The following is an 18,614-nucleotide window of genomic DNA, read 5'->3' as shown; positions in this document are numbered from 1 at the left end:
AGAGAATAGCAAGGAACCATATGTATAAAGAGTACATACATGCCGGGCGGTGGTGGCGCATGCCTTTAATCCCAGCACTCGGGAGGCAGAGGCAGGCGGATCTCTGTGAGTTCAAGGCCAGCCTGGGCTACCAATTGAGCTCCAGGAAAGGCGCAAAGCTACACAGAGAAACCCTGTCTTGAAAAACAAAAAAACAAAAAACAAAAAAACAAAACAAAACAAAACAAAAAAAACCAAGAGTACATACATATACAAATACACATACACATACACTATACATACACATACACATACACATATACATATAATTTTAGGATATACATAATATATAATGTATACAAATGCATACAAAATGTATATATCAACATATGTGTATATGTATATGTATAAAATTGTAATTTTTATCGAAATTCTGAATATGCAAACACATGGATCAGATTTCCATGCTTTCTCTTGGGTTCTTTTTACTTCTGTTTGCCCATTTTGACCAATTCCAATGTGTTAGATTGTCTTTATCTTAGTATATTTTTATTATTATCTCAAAGAACACTGATTGTTTTCCAATGAATGATAGAAATGGGGTGGTTTCAGATAGGAAGGGATGTGAGGAGGAGCTTGGAAAAACAGAGGGAGGTGAAAAAATAATCAGGGGACATTATGTGAAAGAAAATTTATTTTCAATGAACAGGAAGACAAGGAAAACAAGTGTTGGACTATAGTGCTATGTAAAATTAAATTTAAAACATTAATTTAATTTCAATTATGTATCTATGCTTTTTGAGTGTGTTATTTTGTTCACATCTGTGTGTAGGTGTTCTCAGAAGCCAGAAGAGGGTATCTGATCCATTAGAGCTGCTGTGAATAGTTGGCAGTAAACTGCAAGATGTGTGGATTGTTTAGTGAACCCATCTCCTCTAAAAAAGCCATACATGTCTGTAAATGCTGAGATATCTCTCCATATTTCTCAATATTCTTTCTAGCTATTTAACAAAACATCTTTATGTATTTTAAGTTTTAGTCTTCTAACTCCCAGAACGCAACAGTATTTTTCTGTCTTCTTCTGCAAGGGGAAAATTAGTTTCATCATCTGAAAACATTCATTCAATCTACCACAAACTTTCTGTTTTCTCTTACATTCTGTGTCACACATTTACTCATATATCAAAAGAATTATTTTTTATTTCTATTTACTTTGCATTAGAGAAAGAAAACACATCTCACATGCACTAATATCAAAGAATCAGGTCTTATAAAATAAGAGGCTGAGTGGAAGATTGTAGGCCACAGAAAAGTGGTATACATGGTATTTCTTGACATCATCTTTAGAAGAAACAATGAGAATCAATAGCTAATGCATACATCTTGTATTACATTAGAATAGGTAGTTCTATACCAACACTAGAGTTATCAGTAACAATTTATGAAATGAATGTTCAGGAAGAAGTTTTCTCCCTTATCTTTTCAAGAGAATTTCTCTCTGGTTTAAACAAAATCATGTAGCACTTGGGGATAAAGATGCATCCCAGCAGGCCCGCACTAGAGACCAAGATGGAGAAGACCTCCACAACAACCATGGCCTTGCCCTTGGTGCTATGGTAGACAGGGAGAAAGGTGACCCAGACACTGCAGAACAACAGCATGCTGAAGGTCAGCAACTTGGATTCATTGAATTTGTCAGGGAGATTCCTGGCCAAGAAAGCCAAAATGAAGCTTCCTAAGGCAAGCGAGCCATGGTATCCCAAGACGCAGTAAAATGCAGTAACTGAGCCCTTGTTGCACACAATGATGATTTGGCCATGCTCAGAGTGTGTATCAGTGTCAATAGAGGGAGGAGAAACTTGAAGCCAAATTGCACAGACAATAATTTGGATGAAGGTACAGATGCTTATGATGTAGTTGGGTGCCCCTGAGACCAGAAAGTATCTCATTCTTCCAGGGGCTGTGACTATGAAGGCCAGCAGCACAGTCACTGTTTTGGCCAAGACAGTGGAAACAGCCACAGTGAATACAACTCCAAATGTGATTTGCTGCAGGACACAGGTAGCTGAGTTGGGTTGGCCAATGAAGAGCAAGGGGCACAAGAAACAAAACATGAGTGAGATGAGCAATATGTAGCTAAGATTCCGGTTGTTGGCCCTCACGATGGGAGTGTCATGGTGCTTGACAAAGATCCCAAAAATCAGAATTGTGAATGCAGAGAAGCATAATACCATTAAGGCAAAAGCCATCCCCAACGGTTCTTCGTAGTTCAGAAAGATCACTGCTTTGTGAATGCACTGGTCCTGCTCTCTGTTGGCATACTGGTCCTCTGGACACCTCACACATTTATCCACATCTGATGGAGAGAGAAAATATGATTAATGCAGCTTCAGTCATTTCGTGACATATTAAAATTAAGTGTGTTGAAGAAGCAAGCATTGCAATATCAGCATTTGTTTCAGATGATGTAATTGAAGTACATTGCTGCAAACCAATGCTTACATTTCAAAATACTCATTCGTTATTTTATGAGGATTTAATTAAACACTCTTATGTTGTCTATTTAACTGTGTTGATGATGCCATTTGCTATATTATCAGAAAGTACATGTAATTTCAGTATATTCTGAATTCTGTGATGAAAGGACTTCAACTGGTAAATTTACCATTACTTTTCAGTGTGTATTGTAGTCTTAGATTCCATAGTTATAGTGCCTCCTGAAGTCTTTCTATCTCTTTTATTAATGCTGTTCTTGTAATTGATGGAGACTGGGTTTTCTATTTGGACAAGTCCTGTGGTACACTTTCTAGTATCATATTACCAGCCCAAACCTTTTGACATAGAGAAAATACTAAACAGAATAAGTTAGGTCCCTTGGAGTTTGCACATGACATGTCAAGACCAAGTTCTCAACACAAAGTATATTTGTTTGCACCAGAGGTCAATGGCCAGGAAATAGGAAGCAAAATCATAAGATAGAGAATGAAAGAGAAGGATAAAGCAACAAGAGAGTTGGGGAAGGGGTGTTTGGACAGGGAGGACAAAGAATTGCCTCTGAATAGAGAGGACAGAGATGTGACCTTTAGGAAAATGGCAGTGTATAAAGGAAAAAAAATGGGAAACCCATGTTAGGATGAAGCATTTAATTTTGATTAGATATATTATTTAGGAAAGTCACAAGGGAGGCTCTGTAATTATACTTCAATATTTTAGTAGCTGGACCTTGATAGTCAGCCTCAGGAGGAGAAATTGTCCAAATAAGGGAATAGACCCTGGTGGCTATCTTTAGGATTGTAGCCTCATTTCTATTGCTATAAAGTGAACCATGACCACAGTTGCTATGGGCCACAGGAATATATTATAGGAACTCAGCTGGTTATGGCAAAGCCACCACCTGAAGGGATCAAGGAATTCCTTCAGAGGAAGCCAAAGCATTTGGTGTTATTTGGCTTGTTATATACCAGCTGTCTTCTGTTATGAGAATCATGTGTGCTTTCAAAGTTTTCCCAATTTGTTTTTCCCTAAGAATTGCTAACAGTGTGAAATGATCACTCTTTGGACATATACAGTCAAGGTATCTGGAGAACATCCCCAGGAAAGGCTTTCTTCCCCCAAACCCATTCATTTCTTCCCTTTCAGCACTGGAATCAGATATCCCCTTTAACCACACTGAAGGACTAACAGGAACAACAGTCCAAACCACCACATAATAAGTCTCCTGAATTATAGTAAAGTCCACACAGAGACACTGCCTAGGTCTGGTGGATCTTAAGTAATAGCGTCACACAATTTAGCTCAGACCCTCCTTTTTTTACAGTCTTTCTAACTTAATAGACCTCTAACTCCTTACCTAATCACTTCTAGGAATATTTAGATAACCTTGTGCACTGACAGCTATGCACAGTCAGAACCCCAGTTGAAGCCTCCCTGTAATTATTGTCACCTGCAGCATCTGGCCAGGTCCATCCACAGACCAAGGAAAGTACCTTATCAGAGATACCTCTGTACTCTCTAAGAACAGACTTAAGCATCCAGACTAGCCATTTGAGAAGACCTGGAAGATGTGCCAAATAAGCTTAAATACCTACTTTCCCAAATCTTACCTCAAATTCCAGATCTCCCTTTAACTATCATCAGAGGCATCTAGCTGTACACAGGTTGCCTATCGACTGATGACACTTTCCCCCACCCTGCAGAAAAAAATGGCAGATAGCTTGGACAGATAGGAGCCACAGGAAAAAAAGAAACAGTTTTATTTTCTCCCATTGACCTAGCAACTTATAGAATCTTAACATTTTTCTACCAATCACGTTTAAGATTATAGTTGAGCAATAAGATCCCTCTTCTTAGATATTACCTGAATTTAAGCTTTAGTTAATTCATTTCCCCATTAGTCACTTCCCTTTTGGGGTACAAATGATAATTAACAATTACTGTCCCCCCATATGATTCTTAACACCCCTCCATTTGACCCTGGATGCCTGGAAGCCAAGGGACTACTGCTTGTACATATACTGGGATGCCCAGGGTACAGAGGATGGAGAAGATTGGGAAGAATAAATAACTGGACTAAGAGCTTGGTGTACTGAGATTCTATTTCCCGAAAATAGTTCTCACCATTCATAGATCTCTCTCCTGAGACCCTGAGATGAATAATACTAAGGCTAGTCCTTCTAATATTATACAAGACACAGTAGTTCTTATGAAGAAAAACCTTTTAATGAGTGGTTTATAGTTAAGAGGCTCAGTCCATTATCATAATGGTGGGCCATGTTGCTATTCAAGCAAACATAGTTCTGGAGAAGAAGCTGAGCATTTTACATATTTTAATCCATAGGCAACATAAAGAAAGCTGTCTCAGTGTGTATGGCTTAAAATTTTAAGGGGCCTTGAAGTCTGCATCCACAGTGACACACTTCCTCCAATAAGACTACATCTTCTCAAACAAGACCACACCTTCTGATTGGGCCAATTTCATTCAAACTATCACTGGAATCTAATGGATCTTAGCAAGGCAAAAGGAATGGGGGAGATAAGCAGGACTTGCTAGAACCATATTTGCCATAATCAGCCTCAATAGAGTTCTTTCAAGATCAGTAGGTTGTGTGTGTGTGTGTGTGTGTGTGTGTGTGTGTGTTTATATGTATATGTGAATCTACACGTAAAAGTAACAACAGAGCTCAAATATGAGAGTGATTGGTTTATATGAGGAAGACAGGAGGATGATAATGAGAAAAGAATGTTACATAAGTATAATTTTTATGTATTAAAATGTAAAATTTTAATAAATAAATATGTCCTCAGTTGTGTCCTCATCTGGCTTTAGGAATGCTTTAACCCTAAGTCTTGTTCATAAGAAGGAGTAACCATATCTTGAAAGTAGAAACCACTATACATACTTATTTAAAAGCCTTACCTCTTGATTCCATCACCTTTGGGAATAGATAATCACTTTTCTCCTTCACTAATTTCTGTCATTGTGAGACCCAGGCTATGTGAGTGTACTCAAGTGTGAAGTAGATATTGACATAATGCCATGATCACAATAAAAGAAGAACACTCGAGCAAGAGTGATAGCACAGAAGGTTTGTTTTGAGGAAAAGTACCCCATCCGTAAGTTTTAATCTCTACTGTGGAAAGTTTATGAAACGAGACTATATTTGCTCTGAATCATCAAATAATTGAATAGATTGATTTCATGTTTCTAGGTTTTAAGTCTTTTTTCTTGAAAAATGCATTTAGGGACCCATGTAATAGGTTAATTTGTTTAGTGAACTGGAAAGTTGTCTCAGTTGTGAGGAGAATGTACCGCTCTTGAGGAAGAACTGTATTCAGTTCCAAGAACTTATATTGGGTGTCTCACAACTGGCTGTAAATCTAACTACAAGGCCTTGGATGACTCTCACATGCACCTGCAATTGTGTACACATAACCACTCATCTCACATACATACAGAAAATGAAAGAAATAATTAAATTTTACTGTTGCTGTATTTAATGTTGTAAATACCCTTTACTCTTTTATGTTTTTATATTTAAAACAGTTTCATTATAGTTTGTATAATTAAATTGGAGTATGTTGTATGTGTGATTGCATAGGGATCAGAACACAACCTCTAGGGGTTGGAAACCTCTTCCTGCTACATGGGTCCTAGGGATGAACTCATCATCAGCTTTAGTAGCAAGGGATATAATTTCTGAATCATCTTAATGGCCATAAATGTCCTTTAAAGTCTTTCATTATATAGGAAGACAGGCAAAATGAGAAAAAATCTATGTATCTGACATTTGTATAACCAACTCTAAACAAATAATCATTTGACAAATATGGACTGTGTACATGACAACACCTTTTGAAATAATTGTGGCTAGTTACTTTCATATGAAATCATTTTAATCTACTTTTTGACATTATTAATTGTGTGCTGTATATAAACAAACTGAATATAAGACTCAATATTTTCTACATTATGTGCCAACACTTATCCATGATTTCCTAGATTTCAAATCACATTGAACCTTTGAAAAGGGGGCTCTTTGCATATTGCTTGAAATAGTCATCGCACAGAACATTTTCTTATAATTTTTCAAGTAATTATTTACACTCTTCATTAATCTTACAGGCGACTTAGATTTGGTTTCTAGTACCCACATGAAAGAGCTCAATGTATCTAATACATTAGTCTGTTCTCAATTGATTTCCTGAATGTTCATGGGACCTATAATCTTAAGTAAGGACACATACAGACATAGAAATAGAAAAAAATTAAATATTAAATGTTAAAGATTTATGATTGGAATGTAATCTACATGTAGTTCCAGAAAAGATTAGTCACTATTTAAGACATTGTGTAGAATTTCCTCACATTATAGTCTTATTATCAAACTGTTTCTCTGAGAAAAGATCATCTACCATGGATTTTCAGGGAGTCAAAGATGTATGTCATGGCATAACATGTTATTTAAAGTGACATTGTTAATTATCATAGTCCCATAAAAACTAACTTGGGAAAGTGATATGATTTATTTGTACAGTGGACTTTTAGAACCTTTGATCATGCCAGTGTGTTTGGGAGAAATGATCTATATGAAGGATTTATCTCAGAAGCAAACACTCACTTGTCTCATTAGAAACTTCATTTTCTGGGCAGGGGATGCAATCAAAACAGCACGCTGCAATTCCCTCCTGCAAGAATTTTCTGAATCCAGGACCACAATCAGCACTGCACACAGAGGGTAGCATCTGAGGAAAATTAGATGCATAGTGATATCAGGAGTTTTACCTACTCCTTCCATAACTACATTATATTAGCATTTTTAAATATTGATAAGCTTATTGTAGATACACTAAATGAGTGACCACATTAAACTTAGTATATTTTGTAATGCCCAACAAGAAAATGTATGAAAACAATCTGATGTGAAGTTGAGTAGCTTCCCAATCTTAGAAATTTAGGGGAAAATGGATTGTTTGCTGTGGGCAAACACCATAGAGTGCAAAGTGATTTTTTTTTAGTTAATTTTCATCACCTTGACAGAAAGCCCATTGAAAAGTTAGAGAAAAGCCTAACTAAAATATTTCTCTCCAAGAACTAGCTGCTGTCATATTATTTATGCATTTCATTAATGGGTAATTGTTGTAGCAGTGTCCAGCCCACTGTGGGCAGTGCTGTCTCTATAAGGGCTGTAGGAAAATCAAGCAGAGCAAAGCAGTAGACAAAGTTCCTTCAGAGTTTAGTTGCAGTCTCCAGATTCTTGCCTTGTCCTCCCTTTACTGTAACCCATGAGCGTAATCAGTCCTTCCTCCTCAGTTTGCTGATGGTCAGTGTTTAATCACAGCAACAGTGTAGAAAGCTAGGATAAATGGATATCTGAAACATGGGAAATAGCTCTTCAAACCTCTGGCAGGAAACAATAACTCCAGTAAATACCACTGAAAAGCATGAAAAACAGAGTGCAAAGAGAAAAACAGCCAAATAGGCAGAGCCTGTTGTATTTGTGGTGAAGAAGTGCTGGGTTGGTATGTATTGAGGTTGAAGGTGGAATGTTTACTGAGGTCAAAGTGTCTTACAAAGGCTGAAAGTATTTGGGGAACTGGAATAAAATTTAGATAGTTTAAAGTTAATTTAAGGATTTCTTTCTTTTTTTTTTTTTTGTTTTTTTTCGAGACAGGGTTTCTCTGTGTAGCTTTGCGCCTTTTCCTGGAACTCACTTTGTAGTCCAGGATGGCCTCGAACTCACAAAGATCCGCCTGGCTCTGCCTCCCGAGTGCTGGGATTAAAGGCGTGCGCCACCACCGCCCGGCTAATTCAAGGATTTCTTAAAGTTTATAATACAAAAACTTTATATAATCAAAACCTGGTGATAGTGATCTATATACTGATTTATACAGCTGCTGATTATTGCATACTCACTTTGCATCCTTTGTTCAGTATTGAATTCTGTGTCAAAATCACAGTGTCTCCTGATGCATGGCCTCTTTTACTTTCTACATAATATGATTACCTACAAATATTCCTTTTTTGTTGTGGTTTTCTTGAAACAGGATCTCAAAATGTATGCTGGTATACCTTAACTATGTTTATAGAGTAGGTTAACTTAGATCATACAGATATCTTCCTCTCCTGCCTCCCGAATGCTGAGATTAAATGTGTATGCTACCAGTGGGCACATTTCTTCCCTTATTTCTGTATTTCATATTTACCATTTCTTTTTGTACTTGCTAAGATTAAGGACGATTTTCAAGAAGAGTGTAGAAAATATATATGCTTGTCCAATTTCTTTTTATGGAATTATTTATTTTACTTAACTACCACAATTGCCTCTCCCTCCACTCATCATTCCTTTCCACACCTCCTTTCTACCACCCCATCCACTCCTCAGAAAGGGTAATGTCTCCTACAGGAGTCAACAATGAATGGCACACCAAGTTGAGGCAGGACCAAGTTTTTCCCCACTGCATCAAGGCTGAGTAATTAATCCCACCATAGGGAATAGGTTCCAAAAGGCAGCTCATGTACCAGGGACAGATCTTTGTCCCACTGCTAGGGGCTACAAACAGACTCAGCTACATAATTATCACCCACATGCAAGGGGCTTAGGTAGGTACCATGGAAGCGCGCTGCTGTAGGCCGAGAGACACTAAGCTCTTACTATTCAGGTCAGCTTTCTCTGTGGGTTGCCCTGTCATTATCTTGACCACATTTGCTCAAATAATCCCTTTCCCCTCTATTCAACTGTACTCCTAGAATGTGGCCCAGTGCTTAGCTTTGAAGCGCTACATCCACTTCCATAGTTATTGGATGAAGGTTCTATGAAAAAATTAGGGTAGTCACCAATCTGATTATAGGAGAAGGACAGTTCAGGCACCCTCTTTAGGTGTCACAGCTGGAGTCATTCTTGGGAAATCATGGAAATTTCTCTGGCACCAGGTTTCTCCCTAACCCGGTAATGCCATAATGTCCCACTCTATCAAGATGTCTCTTTTATTGCTCTCTCTCTCCATCCCTCGCCAAATTGGACCATCCAAACCCCTCATGTCTCCATCCTCCATCCCCTGTCCTCTACCCCTAGGAGTTTACCCAGGAGATCTCATCAATTTCCCCTTCCTAGCATGATCTATGTGTCCCTCTTAAGGTCATCCTTGTACCTTGCTTCTCTGGGGCTGTGGAGTGTAGCCTGGTTATCATTTTCTTTCCATTGAATATCCACTAATGAATGAGGGCATACTGTGTTTGTGTATCAGGGTCTGAGTTACATTACTCTGGATGATGCCTCTCATCGAAAGAATGGATAAAGAAAAAGTGGTACATTTACACAATTGAGTATTACTCTGCAGCAAAAAAAATCATCCTTGTCCAATATCTGCTCATTTCTTTAGAGGGAGGGTCTCTATATGCAATTCTAGCTCATTTGGACTTGCTATGCATGCCAGAGTGGCCAAAAACTGGGAAGGTTCTACCTGCCTCTCCTTCTGAGAGTTTTGATTAGAGATATGCACCACCAAGAATCACTGGCCTCCCTGAAGATTTTAATGGAAATTCTTTCAGTTTCTCTCCCTGTAGTACTATATTGTCAATAGGATTGCCATAGAAAAAATTTAATGTGATCAGGTTGGAATAATAAAAAGAAAACCTTATTAATCAAGATATCCTCCTTCTATTTTGTCAGGTTTTGGTTTGTTTTAAATGTTAAATCTGAATTGATGCTGGACTTTGGTAAAAGCTTATCTGCACATATTTGGATAATCATATTGCCCTATGCTTGAGTCTATTTTTGTGCCGTGTTTACTTAGCAGATAGATCTGCATATGTTGAACCATCCCTGTATCCCTGGAATGAAGTCATGTTTGTCACAGGGACACACCATTCTGTTGTGTTGTTTAGTTACATTAGTCAGTGTTTAGTTGAGAAGTTTTTCCATCCATGTCCATCAAAGTGTTTAGTCTGTCATTTTCTATTATGTTCCATTTCCTCAAAACCATTTCCCTCATATTTACAGAAAGGATCTTTCCATGCTTGTAAGCTCAGTTTGTTTTTGCAAACAGAAATGAATGTTCATTTTTACAAAGCAATCTTGTAATTTCTGCATTATTGATAGAAAATGTGAGGATTGCCGGGCGGTGGTGGCGCACGGCTTTAATCCCAGCACTCAGGTTGCAGAGCCAGGCGGATCTCTGCGAGTTCGAGGTCAGCCTGGGCTACCAAGTGAGCTCCAGGAAAGGCGCAAAGCTACACAGAGAAACCCCGTCTCGAAAAAAAAGAAAATGTGAGGATTAACATTGAATTGTTATTGAGAATTATTTACTAATTATTGTCCATTTTGTTATTGCAATATTTGTTATAGATTACTAACAGTTGTTTTTCTATCTTTTATTTCATTTTCTTTTTGGTTTTTCAAGACAGGGTTTCTCTGTGTAGCTTTGCGCCTTTCCTGCAACTCACTTGGTAGCCCAGATTGGCCTCGAACTCACAGATATCCGCCTGCCTCTGCCTCCCAAGTGTTGGGAATAAAGGCGTGTTCCACCACCGCTGAGCTCCCCTAACAGTTGTTTTTCTGTCTGGTATTCTAATCTTAGCTTTGCCTTCCATGACCAATTGTATTTATCATACTTTTTCGTGTGTATGAGTTCTTTATGTGTCTTCCTTAGAAATGTTAGCTTGGTTATGAATTCTTAAAACTTACATACATCACTGAACATTGGTCTGTCTCTGTATTAGTTAGGGTTCTTTAGAGTAACAGAAATTATAAAAATGAATCTTTCTATGTCTTTTTGTCTCCCTTACTATGTTCCTCTGACTTTCTCTATTCATGTATATATATATATATACAGAAAATGTATTAGGATGTCTTTTAGGAAGTGGTCTAAATAATCTAACAATTGCTAGGTATATACCAAGTCCAGGGAAGGAGAAACTTTTCATTCCATGATAATGTATGTCTCAGTTGATCTTCATTAAACACTTAAGTCCTATAGATTATGGTTCTAATACCAGGGAATAAATGGACTAATTTAGCAAGCAGTCGAATAGCACAAGTTTCCTTTTTCTATGTCCTTATGTAGGCTTCCAGAAGAGGGTGTAGCCCAGATTAGAGATGAATTTTCTATATTAAATGATGTAATTTAAAGTTGTGTCTGCCCAACTTAAGATCCAGAAAATAAAATGTGTGATATTAAAAAATATCAATTATAATCTACTATGGAGGTATCTTTGTGGATTTCTGTGGAACTCTCTAGCACTTTGCTTCTTCCTATTTTCATATGGTCTTCATTTATCATGGTCTCTTATTTCTTGTTCTCCCTCTCTGTTCTTGATCCAGCTGGGATCTCCTGCTCCCGTAAGCTCTCTTTCCCTTGAATTTTGCCCTTCATTACCCCTACTCACGTCCAGGTTTTTCATGTAGATCTCATCCATTTCTCTGTCATTGGGCAATCCCTGCGTCTTTCTTAGGGTCCTGTTTTCTTTCTTTCTTTTTTTTTTTTTTTGGTTTTTTCGAGACAGGGTTTCTCTGTGTAGCTTTGCGCCTTTCCTGGAGCTCACTTGGTAGCCCAGGCTGGCCTCGAACTCACAGAGATCCGCCTGGCTCTGCCTCCCGAGTGCTGGGGGGTCCTGTTTTCTAGGTAGTCTCCCTGTAGTTGTGAGTAGCAATGGTTGAGAGAAAGACTGAACTCACCTGCTGTGGTGATAGGATGGCCAAACATCCTAATTATCGTGCTAGAAACCCCATCCAATGACTGAGGGAACCAGATTCAGAGACCTACGGCCAGGCCCCAGGTGGAGCTCTAGGAGTCCATTTGGCAAGAAAGAGAAGGGTTTGTATGAGAGAGAATTGTTGAAATCAAGGTTGGATAAAGCACAGGGACAAATAGCCAAATGAATGGAAGCACATGAACTATGAACCAATAGCTGAGGAGCCCCCAACTGGATCAGGCCCTCTGGATAAGCGAGACAGTTGATTAGCTTGATCTGTTTGGGAGGCATCAAGGCAGTGGGACCAGGACCTGTCCTCAGTGCATGTGCTGGCTGTTCGGAACCTGGGGCTTATGCAGGGACTCTTTGCTCAGCCTGGGAGGAGGGGACTGGACCTGCCTGGACTGAATCTACCAGGTTAAACTCAATCCTTGGGGGAGTCTTTGCCCTGGAGGAGATGGGAATGGCAGTGGGCTGGGAGGAAGGGGTGGTGGAGAGAGGAATCCGTGGCTGATATGTAAAATTAAATTAAATTGAAAAATAAAAAAAATATAAAAATTTAAATTTAAACAATAAAAAAAATATCAATTATAGTCATGATCCCTTTTCCTTCCTTCTTTCTTTTTTTTGGTTTTGTTTCACAGACATGATTACTCTTTGTATCCCTGGCTGTCCTGGAACTCAATTTGTAGATGAGGCTGGCCTGGAACTCAAAGATCCACCTTCCTCTGCCTTCTGAGTGCTGGGATTAAAGGCATGTACCACCATTACTCAATATAAGGCACGTCTTCCTATCTTAAAGATCTGGATAACAGCCAGGTGGTGGTGGTGCACGCCTTTAATCCGAGCACTCGGGAGGCAGAGCCAGGCATATCTCTGTGAGTTCGAGGCCAGCTTGGGCTACCAAGTGAGTCCCAGGAAAGGCACAAAGCTACACAGAGAAACCCTGTCTCGAAAAAAAAAAAAAAAAATCTGGATAACAAGTGTATTTTCCTACTTGAAATTAAGTTAAGAAAAAAAGCCTCTCAAGTATGCCTTCTATTTTTGAGGTTTAATAAATTCCAGATGAGCTGGTTGGCAGTGGCTCACGCCTTTAATTCCAGCACTAAGGAGGCAGAGCCAGCAGAAATCTGTTGGTTTGAGGCTAGCTTGGACTACAGAGCAAGATCCATGACAGGCACCAAAGCTACACAGAGAAACCCTGTCTCAAAAAAATAATAATAATAAATTACAGATGTATTCAACTTTATACCTGTGAAGAGCCTCCTTTGATTATAAAGGATAACTTTCTTGAGTCTAGTAAGAGAGTTTGGCAGTTATATCTCTACCTACTTGAATTGCATCACTGATACTCTCCCCTTTTAAAAGAGTTCATGAAGGAATCTGCTGTTATCTAGAAGGGACCTTTCTAAGAAATGGGTTTCTCTGTCTGCAGCCTTCAGTTTCCTTTCTTTACTTTTATAATTCAAATTTTAAGTAAAATATGTCATGGGGAGGTATCTGATACATGTTTAGAATTTAAATGCCTCCTGTCTCTAGATGTCCACATGTCTCCCTATATTTTGGAAAATTCCCGTTGTATTTTACTGGATATACTGTTGATGTCTTGGTAAGTCCTTCTTCTTGTCTGCTCATTGTAAATTTGATCCTTTAATCCTATCCCCCTGGTCCCATATATCTTTAACTTGTCCTTATTTTTACCTTTGTCACAGTTTCAGTTTTCTAATTCTTTTACCTTGTCTTCAAGTATGCTATATTATCTTCAACTTGAGATATTTTGTTAGTGAGAATTTTTACTAGAATTTTTTTATTTATTTTCTTTCCTTTACATATTTTAGTTTGAATTTTTTCATCATTTTATACCTTTTCAAACATGTTAGTCACATGCTCACTCAGTTCCTTATTGTATGCTGGTTTTTGTGATCTCATTGCATTCTCCTGGAGGTGATTTTTGTCCTGTTTGATATTCTGGAATATTGTTATAATCATTCTTTGGATTCTTTTTTTAGTATGTCTTTGAACATACTCACAATTAAGCCTATGACTCTGACATTTGGATTTGTATTGATTTGATTTCTTTATACTTTTGTTTTTTTTCTGCATTGAAAATTTTATATCTGGGAGTAGAGCACTGCTTGCATTGTTCCTAATCTTCTATATGCCTCCAGCGGATGTCTTTTGTACTACTCAAGTGAGCTTGGTTAGAGCACACTTGAAATTTCATTGCTGCTCTCTGAATAGATAGAAAGTTCAGTTTTTCTGAACCTTCAGCACATATGTCCTCTTCCCTGATAATAACTTTCCTTGTCATTCTGAAAAAGAATATTGTAGATTTTATATTATCTGGTATTCATGAAATACAACTTTGTTTCAAACTTGAGGACTTTTCTGAAGTTTGCACCTTTAAATTTCATGCTACTTTATTTATTGTCAGGAATTTGGAATTGGATACCATGAAACTACCTACATCAGAATTCATACCTATAATATACCTTAGACTTATAGGAGAATAAATCATTTATAAATTTTAAGAAGCCATTTATTTTTCTTCTACTACCTCCTCCCCACACACATAAGGAAATTAGATATACTCTTGTATGGATGAACTGTGAAAGAATTAGTGGGATCAAGAAACATTCCTCTAATGAGTAATTTCTTTTACACAGGACGTGCTTCATGGCTGGAGAATTGGCTCAGTTGTCTATAACAATTCCTGACCAGATAAAAGGCCCAAGTTTGACTTTTAGCACCCACTGTGTGGCCCTGAACTCTTTCCAATTCCCATGGATCCAAATCATTGTTTTGACATTTATATGCACAAGGAGTACCAGTGTTGCAGAGGCATACAAGCAGACAAGACATCCATACTTATTTAAAAGGAAAAAGAAGGGAAAAAAGAACAAAGTTATCATTCATAGGGTATTTAAATGGGTTATGAAAATATTATCTTCATGTGTGGTTAGAGATGTTGATCATTTAGGAACCTGTTGGTAAATTTCTCAAGGTGAATTATATAATAATAATGGTTTGCAAATGTTTACTTTAATCCTCCTTTCATTTAGCCTCAGTCTTTCAGCATCTATGTCAAATTTTCATCAGAATAAAGGACAAGCACTGTGTAGTAATCAGAATGGCATCAAGAGATATTGCTCACTTTACTGGAAATGATATAGTACGGTGGTAACAATCAATTTTCTTTTTATATTAAAAACCAGAAACATTTTCTGCAGGGAGAAAAATTCACTGTATGGGTAGCATGCATGTCTGAGACCTTCAAAGGATTAATAAAATGTCACATCAAAAACTGAAAAGAAAAAACATAAGGACGGATGTAGTCGGTAGCCACTCCAGCTTTGATCTGGAAGTTCCGACCCCCATTGAGACTTCAGCAACTGTCATGCCTACAAGGCAATGCCAAGGGAGGCACCTGGAGACCTGAGATCTGGATGGGCCAGCACTCACTCTGTTCCTGGAATCTTGGCGGTGGAGGTTGACCAAGCAGAGCTCCAGAGAACACCGCTAGACTGTGATACACCTTCCCCAGATGCCACAACCTACCTATCCCTTCATTTGTAAGTTACCCACTAAATAAATCTTCCTTTTAACTATGTGGAGTGGCCTTAATAATTTCACCAATAGAGGGAGGCTAGGAATAGCTTCCTATTGTGATCGTATGTTTCATTTAACTACTTACAAGGCGGGAGATATGGGCCCACTTGACTGTGTTACCACTGTGTATCAGAAATGATTGCAGTTAGGTCAGACCCACCTGTCTATTTCCTGTGGACCACTCTATCACATCTTCATATAAATGGAGCTGTTGAAAATGTGGAAAATATGGACTAAATTCTCCTATCTTCACTTTAAGTCCAAATCCGTTTGGGAAATTCCAAACCTGGAAAATGTCATATTCTGCCTGCTGGTTTACTCTCTGGTTCATATTCACTTTTTCTCCAACAGGATTAGTGAAGTGAGTCTTCCTCAGAAAGGAGTGCAGCTGAAAGAGAGGAAGCATTCTATACTGTATGTGTGACCTTTCCTGAAGTCAGAAAATATACTGATTTCATTTTAAAAGCAATGTTTTTGAAGGTGTCCAGAGGAGAAATATAATAAAAGTAAGTGGACAAATAAAAGTATCATAACCTTCCTAGAATTTAAATTCTTTCAGAGGAAACTACCAAAAAGAAACACACATACATACAGATACCAAACACTGATATGAAAAATGCACACACACAGAGTGAGAGAGAGGCACACGGACACAGAGAGAGACTCACATCCATAGAGACATGCGTACATCACACAGCTACATACAATATACACATACTTAAATATGCATGCCAGACACACACATGAAAATACAGTCATAGACAGGCACATGAACCCAAATAGACACACAGAAACAGAAACCTGCCAAGCACACAGTATCACACACAAATGCACACTTTTATAGACAAATACACACAAGGAGACATACACATATTGAAACACCCACAGAGTGAGACATTCTCATAGACAAATTTATCCTCACATCCAAAGACAAATTGACAGACAAAGAGACAGACAGACACACAGAAATACAGATACAAATATATACAAGCAATATGCAAAACAGACAAATAGTCACATGCAGACACATATAATGTGAAACACACACAGGAAGTTATACACAGAAACAGACTCCCATACAGAAAGACACTGACATGAGACAAAATTACACAGTTTCACAGACAGATAGATATGCAGATATATGTGCAAGAAACACACACACACACACACACACACACACATATATATATATATATATATAAATATATATATATCTCAACACAGATATATACACAGATACACAAAAACATACCCCCATCCACAATGAGAACAATCCATTCACACACGTATACAAATGTAATTTATGAAATGAATCGTAGCACTGTTTCATGTGAAATTACTCTCAGAGTGCCAAAGAAGTTCTCCAGAGCCTACAGTGGGGCGGAATCTGTTGAGAACACTTGTAAAATTCATTTGATACACTGATTACCATATATTTTACAATTAATGAAGTAGATCTCTTCTTCTCATGGAGAGAATTGATAAGGAAGGACTGTTATATTTCCAATGATAGAGCAGGGGTGATGATATTCACATGCTCTGTAAGATAATCACTGATACTCCTTGATAAATTGTGTTTTACATTCCATTGTTTTGCATTAAGATTTATACCAACTTATATATTACATCCTTACCAGGAAAACATTTCAGAAGTATTTCTATTTTAGTAAATATTTATAATATGTATAAAGTAAATCAGGGCATCTGACAGACACTAAGGTGATGATACTGATGACACAACATTTCATCCAATAGAAGAAACACTACCTTCAAGCAGTTACCATAGTGTCCTTTCCCATCATCCACTTGTTGAAGAAGCATCTCATGGAGAGCATGGGCCACAGTGTACACAGCATTGTATATGTCATAACTGGCATCACTAAAAGCCATGTCGAAAGTCTGTCTCATTAGCCATTCCAATGAAGCATTGAATGAACAATTCCTCAGTGTCTCACACTTAGAAGCTGAGACTTCACAGTTAAATCTCATCCATCCTAGTCTTGCAAGGTATTCATCTGAGCATTTGAGAGGGTTCAGTGTCTGGACAAAAGTTTTAAAACCAGAAATCTCAGAATGGTGTTGTGCAAAAACTAGTGTCCCATGGGATGTGTCAAGTGTTAAGTCTCTCTTACTTGTAGTGACATCCCACTGTGAGGTGGTCACCCATATTCTCTGTATACCTAGAGATTCCCACATTCTAAAGCTCACAGCTAGAGTGCTGTCTGTGTCACCATAAATGATAACTACATTAGTAGATGATGTTATGATTTGGTTATAATACACTTCAGCTCTTGACATGTATAAATCCATCTTGACTGGGATCAAGCTCACAAAGGCAAAACAGACTGTATTTTTTTGCATCTCTCTTCTCAAATGTGATAGAAATTGGGAACCCTGATCATTGTCTGAGATGGCCAGTCCTATCCAGTTCCAATTGAAGTGAAGCATCAAAGAAACCATGGCCAGGGGTAGAGCTGTGTCCTTGGGGGCCATCTGATACAGATAGGGAAATTTTTCATCATCACTCAGGATGGTATGGAAAGGTCCATAGGTAAGCTGGAGGACCTGGAACACAGTGGGCAGCATGAGGTAGCATGCACTCCTAAGAACTTGTAAACAAACTTTCAACAAAGAGTTCCATTAAATACTCTTACCTGATACTTCTTTCCTCATCTCAGTTTCAGAAAAGGAAATGAAGCCCCATCAATTCTCTGAAAAGTATCCTTGACCACATTGTTTGACATAAGTGTGAGTATCCTCCTCACACTCTTCTTAGCATCTGAGAGTGGTAACAACAGAGTCAGGATTTCTTGCAAACCCACACCACAAAAGTCTT

The 18,614-nt window shown here is 38.1% G+C and overlaps 1 protein-coding gene across 5 annotated transcripts in view; it reads right to left on the bottom strand.

Annotated features, from left to right (window-relative positions):
- Window positions 1-1,433: 1,433 nt before the first annotated feature.
- LOC114688807 (vomeronasal type-2 receptor 116-like) overlaps window positions 1,434-18,614 on the bottom strand; it is a 42,776-nt gene continuing 25,595 nt past the window's right edge. For 3 of the 5 annotated variants that reach the window (XM_028863318.1, XM_028863319.1, XM_028863320.1), the window contains 4 exons: window positions 17,546-18,343; window positions 15,939-16,166; window positions 7,098-7,221; window positions 1,434-2,335 (listed from right to left, as the gene is read on the bottom strand). In XM_028863318.1, the coding sequence (XP_028719151.1) occupies window positions 1,434-2,335; window positions 7,098-7,221; window positions 15,939-16,166; window positions 17,546-18,343 (2,052 nt within the window). Of the gene's footprint in view, window positions 2,336-7,094; window positions 7,222-15,938; window positions 16,167-17,545; window positions 18,344-18,614 lie in introns of all 5 variants that reach the window. The other 2 variants (XM_028863321.1, XM_037201786.1) reach the window with 1 other exon arrangement.

This window comes from Peromyscus leucopus, unplaced genomic scaffold (assembly GCF_004664715.2).
Source record: "Peromyscus leucopus breed LL Stock unplaced genomic scaffold, UCI_PerLeu_2.1 scaffold_1435, whole genome shotgun sequence".
NCBI classification, from domain to species: Eukaryota; Metazoa; Chordata; class Mammalia; order Rodentia; family Cricetidae; genus Peromyscus; species Peromyscus leucopus.
Note: the sequence above shows the minus strand (reverse complement) of the source record. Positions and strands in the feature narration are given on the sequence as shown.